This window comes from Colletotrichum jinshuiense, chromosome 3, assembly GCF_051148585.1.
Source record: "Colletotrichum jinshuiense chromosome 3, complete sequence".
NCBI classification, from domain to species: domain Eukaryota; kingdom Fungi; phylum Ascomycota; class Sordariomycetes; order Glomerellales; family Glomerellaceae; genus Colletotrichum; species Colletotrichum jinshuiense.
The window spans coordinates 754673-772731 of record NC_139310.1 but is presented as its reverse complement, the minus strand read 5'-3'; the positions used below and the strand labels follow the sequence as shown (position 1 = coordinate 772731).

General features: G+C 54.6%; 5 protein-coding genes across 5 annotated transcripts; 4 read left to right on the top strand and 1 right to left on the bottom strand.

Moving 5' to 3' along the window:
• Positions 1-131: 131 nt before the first annotated feature.
• EsH8_III_000221 (transcription factor domain-containing protein) lies at positions 132-1898 on the top strand (the record flags this gene model as incomplete). Its single annotated transcript, XM_083261946.1, has 3 exons — positions 132-704; positions 759-1131; positions 1183-1898. The coding sequence occupies 3 exons, from the start codon at positions 132-134 to the stop codon at positions 1896-1898; spliced, it is 1662 nt and encodes a 553-aa protein (XP_083122433.1).
• A 117-nt stretch (positions 1899-2015) lies between these two features.
• On the bottom strand, positions 2016-4057 carry EsH8_III_000220 (uncharacterized protein; the record flags this gene model as incomplete). The annotated part of the gene is made up of 5 exons (XM_083261945.1): positions 2016-2686; positions 2755-3127; positions 3188-3786; positions 3861-3929; positions 3988-4057. The coding sequence occupies 5 exons, from the start codon at positions 4055-4057 to the stop codon at positions 2016-2018; spliced, it is 1782 nt and encodes a 593-aa protein (XP_083122432.1).
• A 1109-nt stretch (positions 4058-5166) lies between these two features.
• Positions 5167-6297, top strand: EsH8_III_000219 (NADP-dependent oxidoreductase domain-containing protein; the record flags this gene model as incomplete). The annotated part of the gene is made up of 3 exons (XM_083261944.1): positions 5167-5271; positions 5361-5639; positions 5707-6297. 3 exons carry the CDS (start codon positions 5167-5169, stop codon positions 6295-6297), a joined length of 975 nt encoding a protein of 324 aa, XP_083122431.1.
• A 908-nt stretch (positions 6298-7205) lies between these two features.
• EsH8_III_000218 (chaperonin 10-like protein) lies at positions 7206-8670 on the top strand (the record flags this gene model as incomplete). The annotated part of the gene is made up of 4 exons (XM_083261943.1): positions 7206-7462; positions 7555-7842; positions 7934-8402; positions 8464-8670. The coding sequence occupies 4 exons, from the start codon at positions 7206-7208 to the stop codon at positions 8668-8670; spliced, it is 1221 nt and encodes a 406-aa protein (XP_083122430.1).
• Positions 8671-15933: 7263 nt separating this feature from the next.
• EsH8_III_000217 (FAD-dependent oxidoreductase) lies at positions 15934-18059 on the top strand (the record flags this gene model as incomplete). Its single annotated transcript, XM_083261942.1, has 4 exons — positions 15934-16030; positions 16092-16458; positions 16509-16911; positions 16965-18059. The coding sequence occupies 4 exons, from the start codon at positions 15934-15936 to the stop codon at positions 18057-18059; spliced, it is 1962 nt and encodes a 653-aa protein (XP_083122429.1).

The following is an 18059-nucleotide window of genomic DNA, read 5'->3' as shown; positions in this document are numbered from 1 at the left end:
CTATCCGGGCATTTTCGACAAAGGGCCTCATGCGATCCAGTCTTTTCACCATGCCGCATGACCTACCGAAACCTTCAGATCGAAAGGGGGCTTGAAGGTCGACGACAAAGATCAAGACATATTCGCAGTGGATGCGTGTCGATCATACCTCGCCCTGCGCATCGGATTCCTGTCCCATCACCATCATGCTCTCGCCCACGACCGTGAACGACAACGACTCGACTACGGCTCCGCTTGACCGCGTCGAGAGTGCCGGCTCTCACTCTCACTCTCACTCCCACTCTCATGCCCAGTCACACTCATATTCACACTCCCAGGGGCCCTCTCACTTCGCTGCAGCCGTGACGCCTGGGGCCTCGTCCACCTGGGGTCTTGGCGCCCCAACCCCGTCGCAGCATCTTTCGTCCGAGGCCTCAACTTCACCGGACGAGTCATGGAGGCTTGATGAGTTCGTCACCGACCCCGGTTACCTCGCCTACCAAGAGGAGCTGAGATGTCTGATATTCAACACCGCCCAGACGGCCGCCCCTACAAGGGAGGGCACGCCAGAGCCTGCCGACGGTGGCTTTTCCGCGGGAGGCTTTGCCGCCCCCGGCACCATATTGGGCGATGAAGGCGCTGCACGGCGGCAGGCTGGCCAGGTTTTGGGGACGGGCCGGAGGCTGGAGTATTTGAAGAACTACGTCGGCGAGGTTGCGCCATGGGTAAGCACCGGCATCCTCCCTACACGATCACGGGAGGCTCACTCCTCGAAATAGCTTGACATGTTTGACAGCGACCGTGCCTTTGGTATCCAGGTACCGGTGTTGGCACGCAGCTCTCCAGCACTGCTGTACGCGGTCTTGGCATTGTCGGCCCGGCAGATGGAGCGCAAGGAAGGAAAGCAGACATCATTCGACAGCCTGGAGCTATATCAAGAGGCCATTCGCCTGTTGACGCCTTTGCTGCAATCCCGGGACCAGAAGATCATACCAATATGCACGATTCTCTGCTGCCTGGAGATGATGTCCGCCAGCGCCCAGGATTGGAGGAAACATCTCGAGGGATGCGCAGCATTGTTCGACTCATTCTACGTCCACGGGTTCAGCGGCGGTCTTTTACAGGCTGTCTTTTGGTGCTACGCCAGAATGGGTGCGGGCCGGATCTCCCTATGCCTGTTTCTATCGCTGACATTATCTACAGACCTGTGCGGCGCTCTCATCTCGGACGGGACCGAAAGCACTCTCCTAACCCCCTCAAAGTGGCTGCCCAACGGCGCCTCCCACAATGAAGCCCGCGAGCTCTTCCACCAGTCCGGAACCCCCGACATGCACGCCAACTACGCGGTCTACCTGTGCGCCAAAGTCTGCGAGCTCGTGGCCGACAGGACGCGATACTACGAGCTCGGCGACGCCAACGGCTGCAACCCCGACGAGCTGACCGACCGCTGGGTCCGGCTTTGGGAGGATCTCCAGGCGTGGACGAGGGACCGGCCGCCGGAGCTGCTCCCCGTCCAGAGCATCCAGAGCAGCCCGTTCCCCCAGATCCTCTTCCTGCACTGGGCGGCCATCTCTTCCAACCAGCTGTACCACACGGCCTGCACGCTGCTCCTGGGGTCGATGCCCAAGCCTCTCAACCTCAAGCTAGGCGTCACGGGCTCGGCTATCTGGCACGCCAAGTGCATCTGCGGCATCTCACTGGCTAACCCGCACCAGGGCTGTTTGAACAACGCCATCCAGCCGTTGTGGGTGGCCGGACGGCTCCTCAGTCACAAGTCGGAGCATGCACTCCTGGTGAAACTCATCCGCAGCATCGAAGCGGTGACCGGGTGGGGCACGTGCTGGAGAATCGACGACCTCGAGGCCGCCTGGGGCTACAAAGTCCGCAAGGAACCCAGGGTTGCCGATACAGTAAGATGATCTCGCATGATGGATGCTTTTTTTTTCTTGCACTCCAAGGTATTATTCTTGCAAAGGGACTACCAACGACGGCATAATTCGTTACAGGACACGCCATGTCGGCCGAAACCGCCTGGTCTACATGAGCCCCCAGTCTTCCCGGGCCTTGGCCGAGAACCCGTCGACGTCCCAGCCAGTCAGGGACTTGATGCGGTCGAAGCACTCCAGGATGGCCCTCTGCTGGGGCTCGTACGTCATGCGCTGCGCCGCCAGGTACAGCGAGGCGACCAGGCAGAGGTCCCAGCTGTCCCGGCGGTCATTGTTCAGGGCGATGCCGCACACGCGCTGGGCGTGCCACAGCGGCGACATGGACGACGACTTCTTGGCCGCGGCCTGCAGCGTCCGCGGCCGGTTCTGGAGCAGCAGCAGCATGGCCGTGTGGTACAGCTGGTTGGCGAAGACGGCGGCGCCGTTGGTGAAGAGGATGGTCGGGAAGAGGTTCTCGTCGCCGTCGATCTCGACCATCGGCCGGAACTCCTGCGCCCTGCTCGTGTACCAGACGCTCAGCGCGTCGCTCAGCATCGTCCACCGGTGCACCGGGGTCAGCGGCGCGCCGAGGTCGGGCGCCTGGGGCGGAAGGCTGCCCGCGCAGAAGTTGACGACCTTTGCGCAGAGGAGCAGCGGCTCGATTGTGTATTGGAATATCGTCTCCGCGACGGCGGAAGAGGCCCACTGTTGGGACATTGGGTTGTAATTAAGATGCTCGGGGACGGAGATGGGGGCGCCCGTCACGAGGGCGGCCGCAAGTTCTGCGTCGGAGAATCAGCATCAGGCTTCAGGGATAACAGTTTGGCAAAGTATATAGGGGCTGCCTTACCCAGCCGTATAAAAAGTGAGAGAATCGAGATCGTCTTTGAATTTGCATCGGCGAGCGCCATTCCCCAAAAGTTGTCCCCGACCATGACCGGCAGGTCGTGCCAGCCGCCAGGTATATCTGAGACGAAGCGGCATGCGGTCGATAGAGTCAGCCGGACCAGGTCGTTCTCGCTGATGGTCTTGTCGCCGCTCTGCTGAATAGGTCTCGCATCGGCGAGGGACTTGATGTATTCGACGTCGTTGGCCACCGTTCGCGCATCGGCTTGCTGGGCTGTCGCCGCAAGGGCCAGGAGCGAGTGCAGCACCGCTTCGGACTCGATCGCCAGCCGAGGGACATGGAGGCCAAAGGTCTGGCTCATGTCGCAAAGGTCCAGCTTATACAAAGTCAGAGACACTGCAAGAAGAAGATAAAGCGTGCACCGGATGGAACTTACCCAAGGCGCAACCTGGTATCTGAAGTGGCGCAACAGCTGCAGCAGCCTGTCTTGCGGAATGCTTGCAGTGGTCGATGCATGCGTTGCGCCGGACCCCCTTCTCTCTCTGGCGGAATTGGGCGACAAGGACATCAAATCCTGCGGACTCACTCCGACGCCCTCGCCGGCGACGGTGAATGGGCCGGAGCCGGGGTCGGGCGACTGGCCCAGGCCGGTCCCCTCGTTCCCGAGAGAGAGCAGGACGTTGAGCGCCGTCTCATAGGCGGCGTCGTTGTTGGGCGACCTGCCCGCCAACTTCCCTGTGATGTCGAGGTTTCTGACGGGAGAAGAGAGGCTCTCGTGGCTGATGCTCTGTGACCGCCAATGGGCGAGCGGCGCATGGTGTTGGTGAGAAGCCAAACTGGGGTCCAGGGGAACCGGCTTCGGAGCGGGAGGCGCCGGGGGTTGCGGATTCGCTTGGAAGGTCACGACTGTCGGTGTTGGTGTTTGCGAGGGCGGTGCGGCTGCGTGGTTCGCATTGTCCGTCACGGCTGCGCCTACAGGCTCCTGCGTCGGAGGTGAAGGGGACGACGCTGATTTGGCGCCTTGTCTTGAGGACCCTGGGATAACGAACTGGAGGTTTGTTGTGAGCTATGGTTTGAGGCGGCGACGGATCAGATCATGGCACACGCACCTGGAGCCGCGAGTATTTCGGTATTGTCACGTCCGTCGCCCTCGGCGGCGGCGACACGGTCAAGGCATTCTTATTCAAGAAGGTCAATCTAGGGCCGTACTGGCACTCAAAGTTCCCGTCGATGCACCGCTGACATCGCGGCTTTCCTTCGTCGCCTGGGCGTTTGGAGGGGGGTCCACGGTCAGTTCACCGATCATAGCCGACGGGGAGTTTGCGGTTTTCTCTGCCCTTCGGCGGAGCGACGCAACAAGCAACACCACAAGTGGGCCGCGGAGCGCAACCAAAAAGAAGGGATGGGGAGACTCACATTTACGCCTTCGGACCCGACACTTTAAACACCCCGTCCGCGTCCTCTTGTGTCTGGCTCTGGAAGCTCCAGCGTCTCCCGCAGCTCCCCCAGCACCGCTCCCTGATGCTGATTCCGCCTCGTCAGTCATTCTCGCGCTGCTGGAGCTGTGCCTGTGCTTGCGCTTGTGCTGTGCCCATTGCGGGAGGGGGGGATAATTTTGTCGGATTGGGAAGGCAGAAGAGTCCCCGACAAAAGAGTGGAGGAGCCGCGGAGAGACGCGGGCGAGGCATGGATGGGGAACAGAACAGCTTCGTTGGAGAAGTGGTGTGGTGGGACCGGAACTTGGGGTTCATTTCAGACCATCACGCTTCAGGGTAAGCGTTGGCAGGGAGGCGGGGAGAGGAAAAATTGGCGTGGACAAGCTTGACGGAGTTGCGCAAAGGGATGGTCCTCGTGCTTCGCCAAGTTGAACGATGCTCTGCCGAGTCCTACGCAGCCTAGGCTTCAAGGGAATACGTATTCTTCGAAGCGTCATCGGCGACCTTCGGACCATTGAATCTATGAGCTTCGTCTTCAATAGCGCCCACTTGTCGACTGTTCGGCCGTGGTCCGTGGCCAGCAAGTTTACCATCTCATGTGAGCGGCCCGCTTCTTCTATGCCCCTCATGGATCCCGGGAACACGAGTCAAACAGGGGCCGCTAAGCGCGGGGATGCTTGCCCTTTTCTGCATTATGTGTGCTTAGGATTGCCGGATCTGGTGCTCTCAACCACCCCTCATCAGCCCCTCCATCAACGGGGTGTGCGAAAGCGAGACAGCTGTCTGGTTTTCCCGCAAGACTCTTCCTTGAGGGCGGGGTTGTCAAGAAATCGAATATTTTGACACTTGGACTATTAGAAGCCAAATATCGTCATTCCTGGACATTCTTTACTCACTTCCATCACGCAATCTCTGATCTTCGTCCATCCTCTACACCCAGTCCCCTCCTCTAATACCAATTCCTTTAAATTCATTCATAATGGCCAAGGACACCATCACTCTCGCCTCTGGCCGTGAGATGCCCCTCGTGGGCTTCGGTCTGTGGAAGGTTCCCCGCGAGTCTTGCGCCGATACCGTCTACAACGTAAGTTTCACGAATCCCACCAGGAAAATCAGGAGATTCTGGTGAGGTGCTGCATGCGAGCTTGTCTGACTCTTTTGGACGACAAACAGGCCATCAAGACCGGTTACCGCCTCTTTGACGGCGCCTACGACTATCAGAATGAGAAGGAGGCTGGCGAGGGTGTCCGCCGCGCCATTGCCGACGGTCTGGTGAAGCGCGAGGACATCTTCATCACCACCAAGCTGTGGAACAACTACCACCGCAAGGAGCACGCCGTCGATATGGCCAAGAAGCAGAACGAGACCTGGGGTCTGGGCTACATCGACCTGTTCCTCATCCACTTCCCCGTCGCTCTGAAGTACATTGAGCCGTCTACCCTCGAGTTCCCCGTATGTCCATCCCTATCCATTGTGATTCCCCATCTCGCAGCGATTTGATGAGCTGACACCGTCGCAGTGCTGGTGGACGGACGCCGCGCAGACCATCGTCGAGCCCGACCACGTCCCCATCCGCGAGACCTGGGAGTGCATGGAGTCCCTCGTCGACCAGGGCATCGCCAAGTCCATCGGCGTCTCCAACTTCCAGGCCCAGTCCCTCTACGACATCCAGTCCTACGCCCGCCACCCCATCTCTTCGCTCCAGATCGAGCACCACCCTTACCTCGTCCAGCCCGACCTGATCGCCATGGCCCAGGAGAACAAGATCGCCGTCACGGCTTACTCGTCCTTCGGCCCCCAGTCCTTCCTCGAGATCTCCAACAAGCGCGCCACCGGCGCCAAGGGCCTCTTCGAGGTTGAGGGCATCCAGAAGATCGCCGAGAAGTACAGCGTCACCCCCGCGCAGGTCCTGCTGCGCTGGGCCACCCAGCGCGGCGTCGCCGTCATCCCCAAGAGCAACAGCCAGCACCGCCTCAAGCAGAACCTCGAGGTCAATGGTTTTGATCTGACCGCCGAGGAGATCGAGTCCATCTCCGACCTGGACCTCGGCCTGCGCTTCAACGACCCCGGCTTCTACCTGCCCCAGTACCCTCTGCGCATCTTCGCTTAAACGGCACTGGTGGTGCGAGGGGGCTCGAATCGAATGATATACCCTAAAATGGGAGCAATGGAAGAGGTGCTGGAAGGACTTGAATAGAATGCATGCATAGATGCACAGAGACTGCCATGAATTAATGAAAAAAATATTACCGGTTACCCACCCCATTGATGTATCTCTCGTCTTGTCACGCCGCGAATGTTTTCAGTGCCCTACGTCTTGCCAATCCATAACAACTGCTCTCTTCCGGCGTTTTGTCATTCCTACAAGAGCTTCAATATGAATATTCTCCCGGTACAAAAAAAAAATTCCCATCGGGTATTCCTGGGGACGCGCTCCAATCATCTTCGGAACTCGGCGGCTTCGGGATTGAGGGGCGTGTGAGAGCGTAGCCGCCCCCGGAACACGGACCCAACGAAGCGCATAGGCTAGGGGAGCGGTCATTTTCCCCCGACGCACCGATGAGAATTGCTGTGGTGCTAAGAACTTCCCGATCCGGTAATCCCAAGCATCTCTCCCGCGTCCAGAGCAAAAGAAAAAGGAAGTGCTACTCGCTCGGTCAGTTCCCCGCCCGTGGCCCAGACTGGTCGAGGGTTCAACAAACGGACAATATTGCCGACCAAAGGGGGACCACACGACAATAAAAAATATTCGTTGACAGGACGGGAAGCGTGGGAGCTAGAGCTCGGGCTTCTCGACGGATTCCATCAAACTGCTCGTTTCCCCTCTTAATGCGTTTCGATCAGCAGAAACTTTGATTCTCTTCTCCCTTCCTGCGACAACACAAAGCATAATTCCTGGCGATCATTGGCCATTCGGTATCAACTGTCTTGAGTGACGTCGTCGTCAGTCTCATCCAATTCACATTCCGCTCTGCTCCCTCCGCGTCCGCCCATCACATATAATACTCGATCCCCAAGATGTGCTCCGCAACGATATCGCCAGGGGCGCCAGTCAATGGTGTCGAGCCCACAAAGTCCAATGGCATTGTCGTCGTGACCGAGCTGGAGCAACATTCCTCTCCCATTGACGCCGAGCAGGAGACTCTCCAAGCACCCCTGCCGAACCCCTCGCTGGTAGTTACAGCCGACCATCAGCTCAAGGCGGAGGAAGCGCCCGTCCTGGCGCCCAAGTACGGAGAGGCTCTGGTCCACGTGAAGGCTACCGGTGTTTGCGGGTGAGTCTTGATTCCTGCCCATGTTTGGTCCAGAGGAGACAACGAATTTCTATTATGAGATCAATTGAGCTGACTCTGAGTGTCCCCCACAGATCCGATATTCACTTCTGGAAGACTGGCCGCATTGGCACTCTCGTCTTCGAGGGCGACTGCATCATCGGCCACGAGGCTGCTGGCGTTGTCATCCGCTGCGGAGAAGGCGTCAAGAACCTGAAGCCCGGCGACCGCGTAGCCATCGAGCCCGGCGTGCCTTGCGGCGAGTGCTTCCTCTGCACCGAGGGACGCTACAACCTCTGCGAAGACGTCCAGTTCGCCGGCGTCTACCCTTACCATGGAACCATCCAGCGGTACAAGTGCCACCCCGCAAAGTGGCTTCACAAGTGCGTCAATTGCCCCCAACACCAAGGCTCATTTCGCGACCTTGCACATCTTCAGGTGCAACGGGAAGCATACTAATCAAAAGTCCCACAGGCTCCCTGACAACATCTCTTACGCCGAAGGCGCCCTCCTCGAGCCTCTTAGCGTCGGCATGCACGGTATCCGCACCGCCGGTCTGTCCCTCGGCGTCGGCGCCGTCGTCTGCGGCGCCGGCCCCATCGGTCTCATCACCCTCGCCGCAGCCCGCGCCTCGGGCGCCCACCCGCTGGTGATTACAGACATCGAGCCCTCGCGCCTCGAGTTTGCCAAGAAGCTCGTCCCGGGCGCCCTCACATACCAGGTTGATCCGGCATTGGGAGCCGAGGGCAACGGCAAGGCGATCCGCAAGCTATTCGGCGATGACGAGTACAGCGCCCCGCGGACAGTCCTTGAGTGCACTGGTGTTGAGAGCAGTATTTGCACGGCGACGTGGGCCGTTCGTCGGGGCGGTACGGTTATGGTTATTGGTGTTGGAAGGGAAATTATGAACAACCTGCCCTTTATGCACATCTCTCTCGCCGAGGTAAGTACCCTACTCTGGCGGCTACTACAAGAAGGACGAAACTGACGACAGCTATCTTCAGATCAAACTCGAGTTCATCAACCGGTACCGTGACACATGGCCCGCGGGCATCGCCTGCCTGAGCAGCGGCATCCTGGACCTGAAGAGTCTCATCTCGCACACCTTCCCGCTCGAGAAGGCCGTCGACGCGCTTACGCTGGCCTCGGACTACAGGAACGGCAGCATCAAGGTGCAGATTGTGGACGAGACGGACTCTCCCGTCTTTTGAGTAGGCAAAACAGTGGACGGTTGAAGATTGGTGTTGAGGTTTTATGTGGCCTGGTTGGGTTAATAGTTGAGCAAAGCATACTTAGCGTCTGTGGCGTTGTGGTTTAATGGTTATAATCCCAAGAGAAACTTGATTCAAGTTTTGGCTCCCTCGGGTTTTTGGTGTATTGGTCTGGGCCCGCGTCTGGCCCTGCTGTGAAGTTGGACTCTTCTCGTCGTCCAGTAGGATACGTCTCGGACAAGCACCTCACCGACCTCAAGTTCTTTTCATCGTGAACCATCGTACCCAAAAAACCTGAAAAATATCATCATCGATATTTTAAACCACCTGGGTTCAGACGGCAGCTTGGTCAGGTAAAGGCATGATCTTCGTAATTCTAATAGCCATGCTGGCAGGTATGGAAAGGACCTAACCATACTCGCATTCACCAAGATTTACAAATATGTCCCTATACACTGCAAGTCTCCCCAAGCTGACTAGCAAGCAAGATCCAGTCTCCACATGACGTCGCATTTGAGATAAGTCTCGTCTCCAAATCAATGCGAAGAATATCATTGCCCGTGAACGAGACAGGCGTTCCAGCCGGGACAGTTCTGCCAGGGTAATACTTAGCTTTACGATCAAGCACCAAGCAAAAGGTTTAGGAGAAAGCCGGAAGCCAAACTCACGAATTGTAGCCGGTCGTGACGGCCGTATATTGCCAGTTGTATGCAATTTGGTCACATGAGTGCAGGAGAAATGTTGGGCTTTGCGTTACGTTGGTAGTCGTCGCGTTTCCTGGTGCTGTGAGAGCATCCCAGAGCTGGTCGATCCCTATGGTGGGAGGGCCGAACGTGGCGTCGTAGCTTTTGAGATTTGGCGACACGATAGTGGCCAGTTTTGCTTTGGTGTTGATGCCGCCGTTGGTGGAGAATATATCAAGCCATCGCCTAGTTATATACCAAGCTTCATCTTCGCAAAGACATGATACCACTCTGCGACGAGACAGGAAAGATCCTTGAGTCGCTGAGATGAAACAGGCGAGCCCTATCAAGAATAACCCTAGGGACCGCATGGTGAGTGAGTAGATGGTGCTGGGATGGACAGAGAAGTGCAATCGTGGTACAAGGAGGGTGTGTGGATTGTTATAAAGTATCGGATATTGGCTGCTTCCCATATCGAAGTCAAGGTACGATCTCTCCACGTTTGGCTTCTGCCCAATACGGCACGCCCTGATGCAGCTCAAAAACAAGTCTCGCATGCGAGGAATGTGAAAGTTCACCACGGGAGGTTTCTGCTAGTTGAATAACAACCATCGAGGAATGTGGCTGTCGAGATTTGGCTGAACCTGAATATTAAAACGAGCGCCACACTAACTTCCACCGACGACGGCAAATTTAAAGTGCCATTCCGCATCTTTGCTGGCTGCAGACTGTCAATCAAGGTCACAAAACACGGGGTGGGAAGGAAGCAGCATATCTAAACGGTGCATTAGGTAAATATCACAAGTCGGCTGAATGGTTTCGGGGTATACAATCAACACCGAGCACCTTAGGATTTGCTAACTATCTTCCTGGCTGGCTCAAAAAGGGAAGAAATGACTTTTCACCCGTTTGGTGCCACTCATACTTCAATTCATACAGTCGTGTATAGCAACCTCGTGATACGGCATTCAAACACCTTGCAATATCGACTACCATCAACAAATATGCCTCCAGAGTCAAAGCTCGTAACTGATGGGGATAACTTAAACAATTCATTCTATTCGATTCCTTGGGCTTAAAAGATGGGTGATCCCGACTGCACTTCGACAGCAATGGGGTATTCTGCGCGACATGATTTTGATTGATTGGTAGGTAAAACGTTAGCTGAAATAAACAATGCGCGATTCCCCATGTTCAGAAACCTAATAAACGGCTATGTTTAAAGTTGAATTCACTATTCCTGTAGTGTAGGTACATATTTGTTCTACATTTCGGTGTTAACTATAGGTTGTAGCAAACCATTTGCTTTCACTTACTCAAAGGGTTTCGACCTATTGTCGCTGCCCAACAGCACCTTTTCTCAATTTTTATGATGAACTCCGGATACAATATTCATGCCATGCCCTGCGTACTCGATAACGTCGCTCAGATCACAGTATGACCTGGTGAATGGCGCTGGATCGGAAGTCTTAAACCTAATGACCAATAAGTTGGGTAATCGAATTCTTAGTCACGATGACTCTCAAATAAATATTTGGAGCTGGTCGCTCTTGGGTATGTTGGAGCTCAAGTCAATTCCTTGTTCTCTGCTTGATCCCGTGTCCACTCGGCCACTGAGCCGAGTCGTTAGTCTGATACCCATGAAATGCTGATCGAGCCAAGCAAAGATCGAACGTAAGGAATGTTCATTGAATCGCACTAGGATACATGAACGAGTTTAATTTTGCGGAACATTGCGAATGCTCAGACCATTTGGTGGTCGGATTCTTTAAAGTCTTCTGCGAGTCTCCACGTTCAGGGCACAGGGCAAGATCGACAGTTGTTTCTTGCGCCAAAGATGCTGGAGGTCTTTCAACCTTACCATGACCACTCTCAATCTCGCTGGCCGGGCCAGCGGCTGGCGACCACAATTTCATCATCTCCCTGGTCGCGTTTGCCAATAATAAAGTCCCGGCTCTTTGACCGTGCTGGTATTGGCAGCGCTCGGCAGTTCCTGCAATCACGAATTCTGCAACAACTAAACTTTGTGTTCAGCAGATGGTTCGTCTGAACAAGGTTGAGATTAACATGGCCCCCGTAGTCTCCATAGCGAATTCTTCTTTCCCCAATCGCACCGAGCTTCTGCCCACGTCGGAATCCACCTGGGCAGAAGAATTGCGTGGCCACGAAGAAAGTTCGACAGGTGACAGGGAAGCCTCTTCCAGGATCCAGGATCTTCACTCAAGCTGTGTCAGAACGGGGCGGGGCTGGCTCTTCGAGTGCAGCACACTCCATAGTGTCGGGTTCTTGTTGACAACCAAAATTGGCTAATTCCTTCGTCCGACGCTTAACAGGGATTCAATTCCCTGTCAATGTCAATCACTTCCGTAATAAGCCGTACTTGCGGAATCTCCATCGCCTCAATCTTCCTTGGGTGCGTGGGATGAAGCCGACACTCGGATGCGTTAACAATAAGAAAATCGAACCACCCTAGTGTAGGAAGGTGAAGGATCAGTTGCTTGTCTCATACCGGCCCAGTCTGAGGATTGTTACATTACGCGGTCTCTGAGAACCGTCTTCATCCTCATACACCAGCCGATGATGGGCTGTACCCTATTGGTTATATATCTACTGGATTTCTAGTGCACGGAGTATCAGGGAATCGCAAAAGAATCAAACACGCTTTGTGCACCTGTCTTCAGAGAATGCAACTACCCCCGCGTATCAAAAATGGGGGTTGCAACACGTACCCTGCCACCATCTCTCCACTCCACGTTGCTACCATGTACTATCGCTTGCAATGCCAAGAGTATATCGTATACTTGAGTTTCGAACTAATTAACGACAAGAATTAACTCAGGGGATGCCGCCACTGTGGAATAAGGTTGTACTCGGGACGGAGTGGGCCTGAGCTCCGTTTTCAGCGCAGAAAGAAGCAATCACCTTTTGATCCAGGCAGTTTGTTGGGAAGCAGGCGGCCTTGCGGGTGACAGAAACTCCCACAGCCTGTGAGAGATCGGCCGAAAAAAGCATGTCTACACGATCAATGCATACACCTCTGTTTATGATTCCTACAGAGAAGGAATGTTGAGTGCAATCGATGAAGAGTGACATTTGCAAGAAGAGGGGTTTAAGCATGAGTGTTGCATTGGTGATTTTAACTCCAACGAGAAGAGGAATTTTTACACGCTTTCGCTTCCTACATAGCAAGCCAGTCTCAAGTCCTTAAGATACGCAAAACATCCAGCAAAGGCAGCCTGGCCTGGAGCCTGGTTATCAAATCAGAACGCTGTCCCTCTCGCCGGTTTCTCGCTGCTATTGAAATCGCTTGATGGCCTCGAGTCGTTAACGCTGGTGTTTGACTCGTACTGTATATTAACATTCGTTGTTCTGACGATCCCGTTGTAGGTCATAATCTCTTCCTCCGAGCCTGTCGGAGAAACACTGCGAATTTCTGTCCTGTGTGTTCGGGATCTCATGTCTTTCATGATGATATCGTCGCCGCCTTCAATGCCCGTCTCGTTTCGTCTATCACCGGTTTCGTAGTAGCCCGTGCCAGGGCTGCCCTTCTTGGATGTGCCGCCGAACAATTTTGGCATCCACTGTCGAAACAAAGGACGCAATGCCGGAACGCAAGCAGAGAAGATGGCCAAGTTCACCTCAACGGACGAGTATACTAGGCCGATATTGTGAAAATGGTCCGTCCCAGGAGGTGACTTGACAAAGAAGAGTTTATAAATACTGACAACGCGGATAACTGCAACAATTGTGACACTAAAGTGCCGATTGATAAGCCTCCATCTACAGACGTTCGTTGCATCGGACGATGAGAAGAGCGCAACTTACATTATACCCATTAGGAAAACCCCAATTACTGCCATCTTCGCTGCCATGGGCATGTTAAGCCCTAGGAAGATCCAAAAAGGTAGCGCAAGTACCAGGACATCCGAAAGAATCGTTAAGCAGGATGCGATGACGTGGAAAGAGTTGTCGATACACTTGGTATTCGGATCGGCGCGTAAGGAGAAATCCCAGTTGGCCTCCATCGGAAGACACTGTAAAACTGCGGCAAAAAAGATGGCCAAAGCATGACAGATATTGAAGATATTCAAGGTGTGTATCGCCAGTCGAGCTGATCTCTTTTGACCGCCTAAACGCAGCAAAAACACCAAAATGGAGGCTTTGACAAGCGCCAGCACTGGGTTATAGAACATCTGTACTAGGAAGTTCCACCACAGCCCTGGCACCATATCATAGTCTTCGGGAACGTCAACGGCTCGCCATCCGAAGTATCCCAGCTTGATGTCTGCATGTTGCTACAGTCAGTCCCAAATCGGCGACAACCAAACAATTTGCTTTTTTACGTACATATGTACAAAGGCGGAGTCATCAGGACGGCGCAGAGCTAGATGGCCCGTCAGCTTGATCTGAAGATCTTTATACCATGCCCAAATGGCAATCCTACCAAAGCCAAGCCGCAGAGCCAATCATCTGGCAGTTAAAAATAAGCTTCAATCAACTTCTTGACAGTCATGCGGACGCACCTAAGCCCCATTGTCGGGTACTCAGCCGGCCATATGCACGCAGCGCAAAGGTGCATACAGATAGAGCAGGGAAGAAAAATGTGATAAAAATGGCTGTTCGTTGAAGCGGAGGAGTCGGAATCGTAAGAACATCTGGGTGACCCGGGGGGCCCCGTGCCAAAAGTTTGACCAACATATTGATCATGTCAATGGTTTCCTTAGAGCCGAGAAGGATCGACGAGAGGCAAAGCCTCCCAAAGCAGAAGAGGTGAGATCGGGGACATGCGTGGACTTCGTTTTCCACGGTAACTGAGACTGAAACAACAGCGAGACTAAGATTCCCGAAAGAATAAATCAATCTATTGGAAGTTTATGAGATAGCTGGGACGAAAGTCGATATGTATACCCAGGGCTTGCTAACCAAGACTTCAATTCATCACTCCTTCACCAAGGAGAAAAGAATACGTATCCCATATATTGTAACCAACCTGCTACACATAGTAGATCCCGATGCATTGGGTATTAAGTTTGCCAGGCGGAAAGGGAAGGAATCTGTCGAGGTAACATCTCTGTCCGTAAAAAGAAGGTCATCCATCCCCTCCCTTTCAATTGCATGCTGGCTGCCTCACTTCCCCGGACCAATGATGATGATCGAAGAGTCACAATACGTGAAATGTCTAGCCTGATCCGAATCTGCAGGGTTTATAAAGTTACCCAACGTAGCTTGAGACGAGCAGAAGCAAAGCAGAAAGCCAAAACTCAAAAGTTCGCGAGCTCCGCTGAGCCCGTTTATCTTATCAATCGCGCGTTCCGTTCCGTTAATAAAGCAGAATGGCTTTAAGAAGGCTCCGAATTCCACACGATTGACTGCCGTGAGCGGCACAGCATTTTTCGCCGGCTGGTGGACCGAGATTCGGCGTGGTTTTTTCAACGCCCTAGTTAAAGTGTCCACCCAAGACCCGGGACTTGGTAAAGCCATCTTCAGGGGGCGCATGGTTACTGGCCATTTTCTGATCGGGAACACACCTAGTCTTGGCACATATGGCTCCCCAGTCCGTGGTTTGACTTCGTGAGTGCATTCTAGAACATTGACGGGCCCGAGAATGGTCCCGGACCATTTGCTATCTTGGCTTCTAGGTTGCAGACGGCCCTGTATTGCCCGATTCTCTTTGGTCTATCCGTAGGTGTCTAGAATAGGCGGCTTGGCAAATGGCAAGGGAGTGGCAATTGGGGGGTCCTGAGATGATGCAGGACCAGCGGGACATAGTACCCCGACTGGGGGCTAAAAGCTTGCCGATGAATGGGAGGATACAATGCCAACTATTTTTGTGCCTTTATAGCTCACAATGTCGGTTCAAAGGCAGTGGCTTGCACTTTTGATGGCCGACGTCGGCGCCGCGCCCGCCCGAGTCTGTTCGGATACTAATTGCAGACGTTGAAAAAAAGACGTCCCCGTAAAATAAAGCACGCATTCCGCAAGACGGCTCCAGGTACGGCTCTTGAAGCCACCCGCAGCGAACTGCCGCCAGTGCCGTTCAGTGCCGCTGTTTGTCGACGGAAACGGCGGTTCGCCAGGCACATGTTGGGGGCTAGAAGCAATTAATTTCGCCCAAACCCTGTACTGCCAAGACTTCGTATGAAGGGATCCCTGCTAGACTATGGCGAGGGCAGCAAAAAATCTCAGTGCAATTGGGAGAAAATCCCTTCTGGGTCGATCCTCCTGCATTTACCCTTCCAGGTGCCACTCTTTTGATAGTACTCCTGGCGACGGGGTTTCATTTTGCGTGCGGATATGAGTTGCAATTTGGGTAGCCAAGTCCATATTCCTCGTGGCGATAACATGAACCCGGCAACTTGGGAGGAATCATGCGGCTGATAACCAATAGCTTGCAAATAGCCACGTGTGTGGGGAGAAACTACCAGGAACAGCCCATGGCAGAGGGCGATCTTGCGCATATATATTCATGGAGGAATAGCTCATGAAGCGTGATGGCGTCCCTTCCCATCTCTTCATTCCTCCCGCATCTTAACTGGCAGGACATCTAGTCTTTGACAAGCCAGCTTCCCATCTTGTCAAGATGCCTTCCTTCGGACGAGCTCTGCTGCTCGCCGCGGCTATGCCGCTGGCCAACTTTGTCGGTGCCCAAAACATCGTCGTCGACGGAGAGACCATTGGTAATTACCCCACCTGGGTTTCGGCACCCTCCATCTGCCCTTGTGCTGACGAAGTTCACAGCTGCCAACGAGGTTACGGTTGCCCCTGCCGCCGAGGAGTTTCCCGAGGCAGATATCCCGGAGGAGACCATCCAGTTGACTGATGCCGTGCTGGCCAACCTTACCCAGCTCGAGCTTTCCAACATTTCGCTCTTTGCATTCGCCGACAGCGAAGGCGCACAGAAGCGTGCCCTCCCCAACAACCAGTGCAAGACATTCCCTGGCGACTTGCTCTACCCCAACGAGTTTGTCTGGAAGGTTTTCAACCTCTTGACTGGTGGTGCCCTTATCAAGACTGTGCCTCTCGGAGCTGCTTGCTACGAGGGCGAGCACTACGATGCCGAGAAGTGCCAGTATCTCCTGGACAACTGGTCCAACTCCGACACTCAGTTAGTCCGTTGATGTCAAAAGCTAGCGATATTTGGCTAATAATCAACAGCGATGAGGACCCTACCTCGGTCATGTCTCCTATTTACCAGGGTGGTACCTGCCAGCCTCAGAACGCTGCCAACAACGCCACTTGCGAGCTTGGAGGTTTCCCTCTTTACTCTGTCAAGGCTACCAACGTCGCTCAAATCCAACTTGCTATCAACTTCGCTCGCAGCCTCAACCTCCGCCTGGTTGTTCGTAACACTGGTCACGACTTCCTGGGCAAGAACACCGGTGCTGGTTCCTTGTCCATCTGGACCCACAACCTCAAGGGTGTGAAGTTCATCAAGAACTACAAATCCGCTGGTGGCTACGAAGGCCCTGCCTTCAAGCTTGGCGCTGGTGTTCAGGTTTCTGAGCTTTACGAGGCTGCTAACAAGGAAGGCTACACCGCCATCGGTGGAGAGTGCCGGGTATGTTGAATTATTATGTCTTCGTCTGAGATTGAGCTAACTTTTGGTAACAGAGTGTTGGTGTCACTGGTGGCTACCTTGCTGGTGGTGGTCACTCTCCTATGAGCCCCGTCGCCGGTCTTGGTTCCGACCAGATTCTCAGTGTTGATATTGTCACTCCCGACGGTCGTCACATTACTGCCGATGATAAGACCAACAAAGACCTCTTCTGGGCTGTCCGTGGTGGTGGTGGCGCCACCTGGGGTGTTGTCACCTCCATGACTCTCAAAGTCTACCCCAAGACCAGCATCTCTGGTCTGACCTGGAGCATCAACACTGCCGAGAAGAACGTCACCGAAACCACTTTCTGGGCTGCCATGGAGGCGTACTGGCGCCGTTTCCCCGACTTCTCCGCCAAGAAGACCTACGGTTACTCGACCCTTTTCCCTGCCGGCAACGGTGCCTACCTCTGGAGCATGCGCCCGTGGTTGGTCCCCGGCATGGCCCTTAGTGACTTCAAGGCCATGGTCGAACCTCTCTTCCAGGAGTGGGCCACTCTCGGCTTCAGCGTCGAGCCTGAGTACTTCGAGCATGACAACTTTTATGACACCTGGAAGAACCACTTCCCCATGGAGAGCGTCGGAAGCACCGAGGTCCGCACTGCTAACCGTCTCATTCCCAAGAAGAACTGGGAAGATGCCGCTCTTCTCAACGAGACTATTGCTACTCTCAAGGGCATTATCACCGATGGCTCTGCGCTGATCCAGTACAACATCAACGCTGCCGCACCTGCGGATGCCACTGAAAGCGCCGCAAACCCTGCCTGGCGTGACGCCCTTATGTTCGCCATTATCGGTGGTGGCTGGAGTCCCACTGCCACCAAGGAGGAGATCAAGACCGCCAACGTCCGGATCACCCAGGACTGGATGGGACGTCTCCGCAAGATCACCCCCGGCGGTGGTGGTTACGGTAATGAGGGCGACGTCATGGAGCCCGATTTCGGCCAGGCCTTCTTCGGCTCCAACTACCCTCGGCTGTACCAGCTGAAGCAGAAGATCGACCCCTGGGGAGTCTTCTACGCCCCTACTGCCGTTGGCAGTGAGGACTGGTACATTGCCCGCCAGGAGGACTGGCTCACTCTTCAGACTGACCGTCTCTGCCGCAAGTAG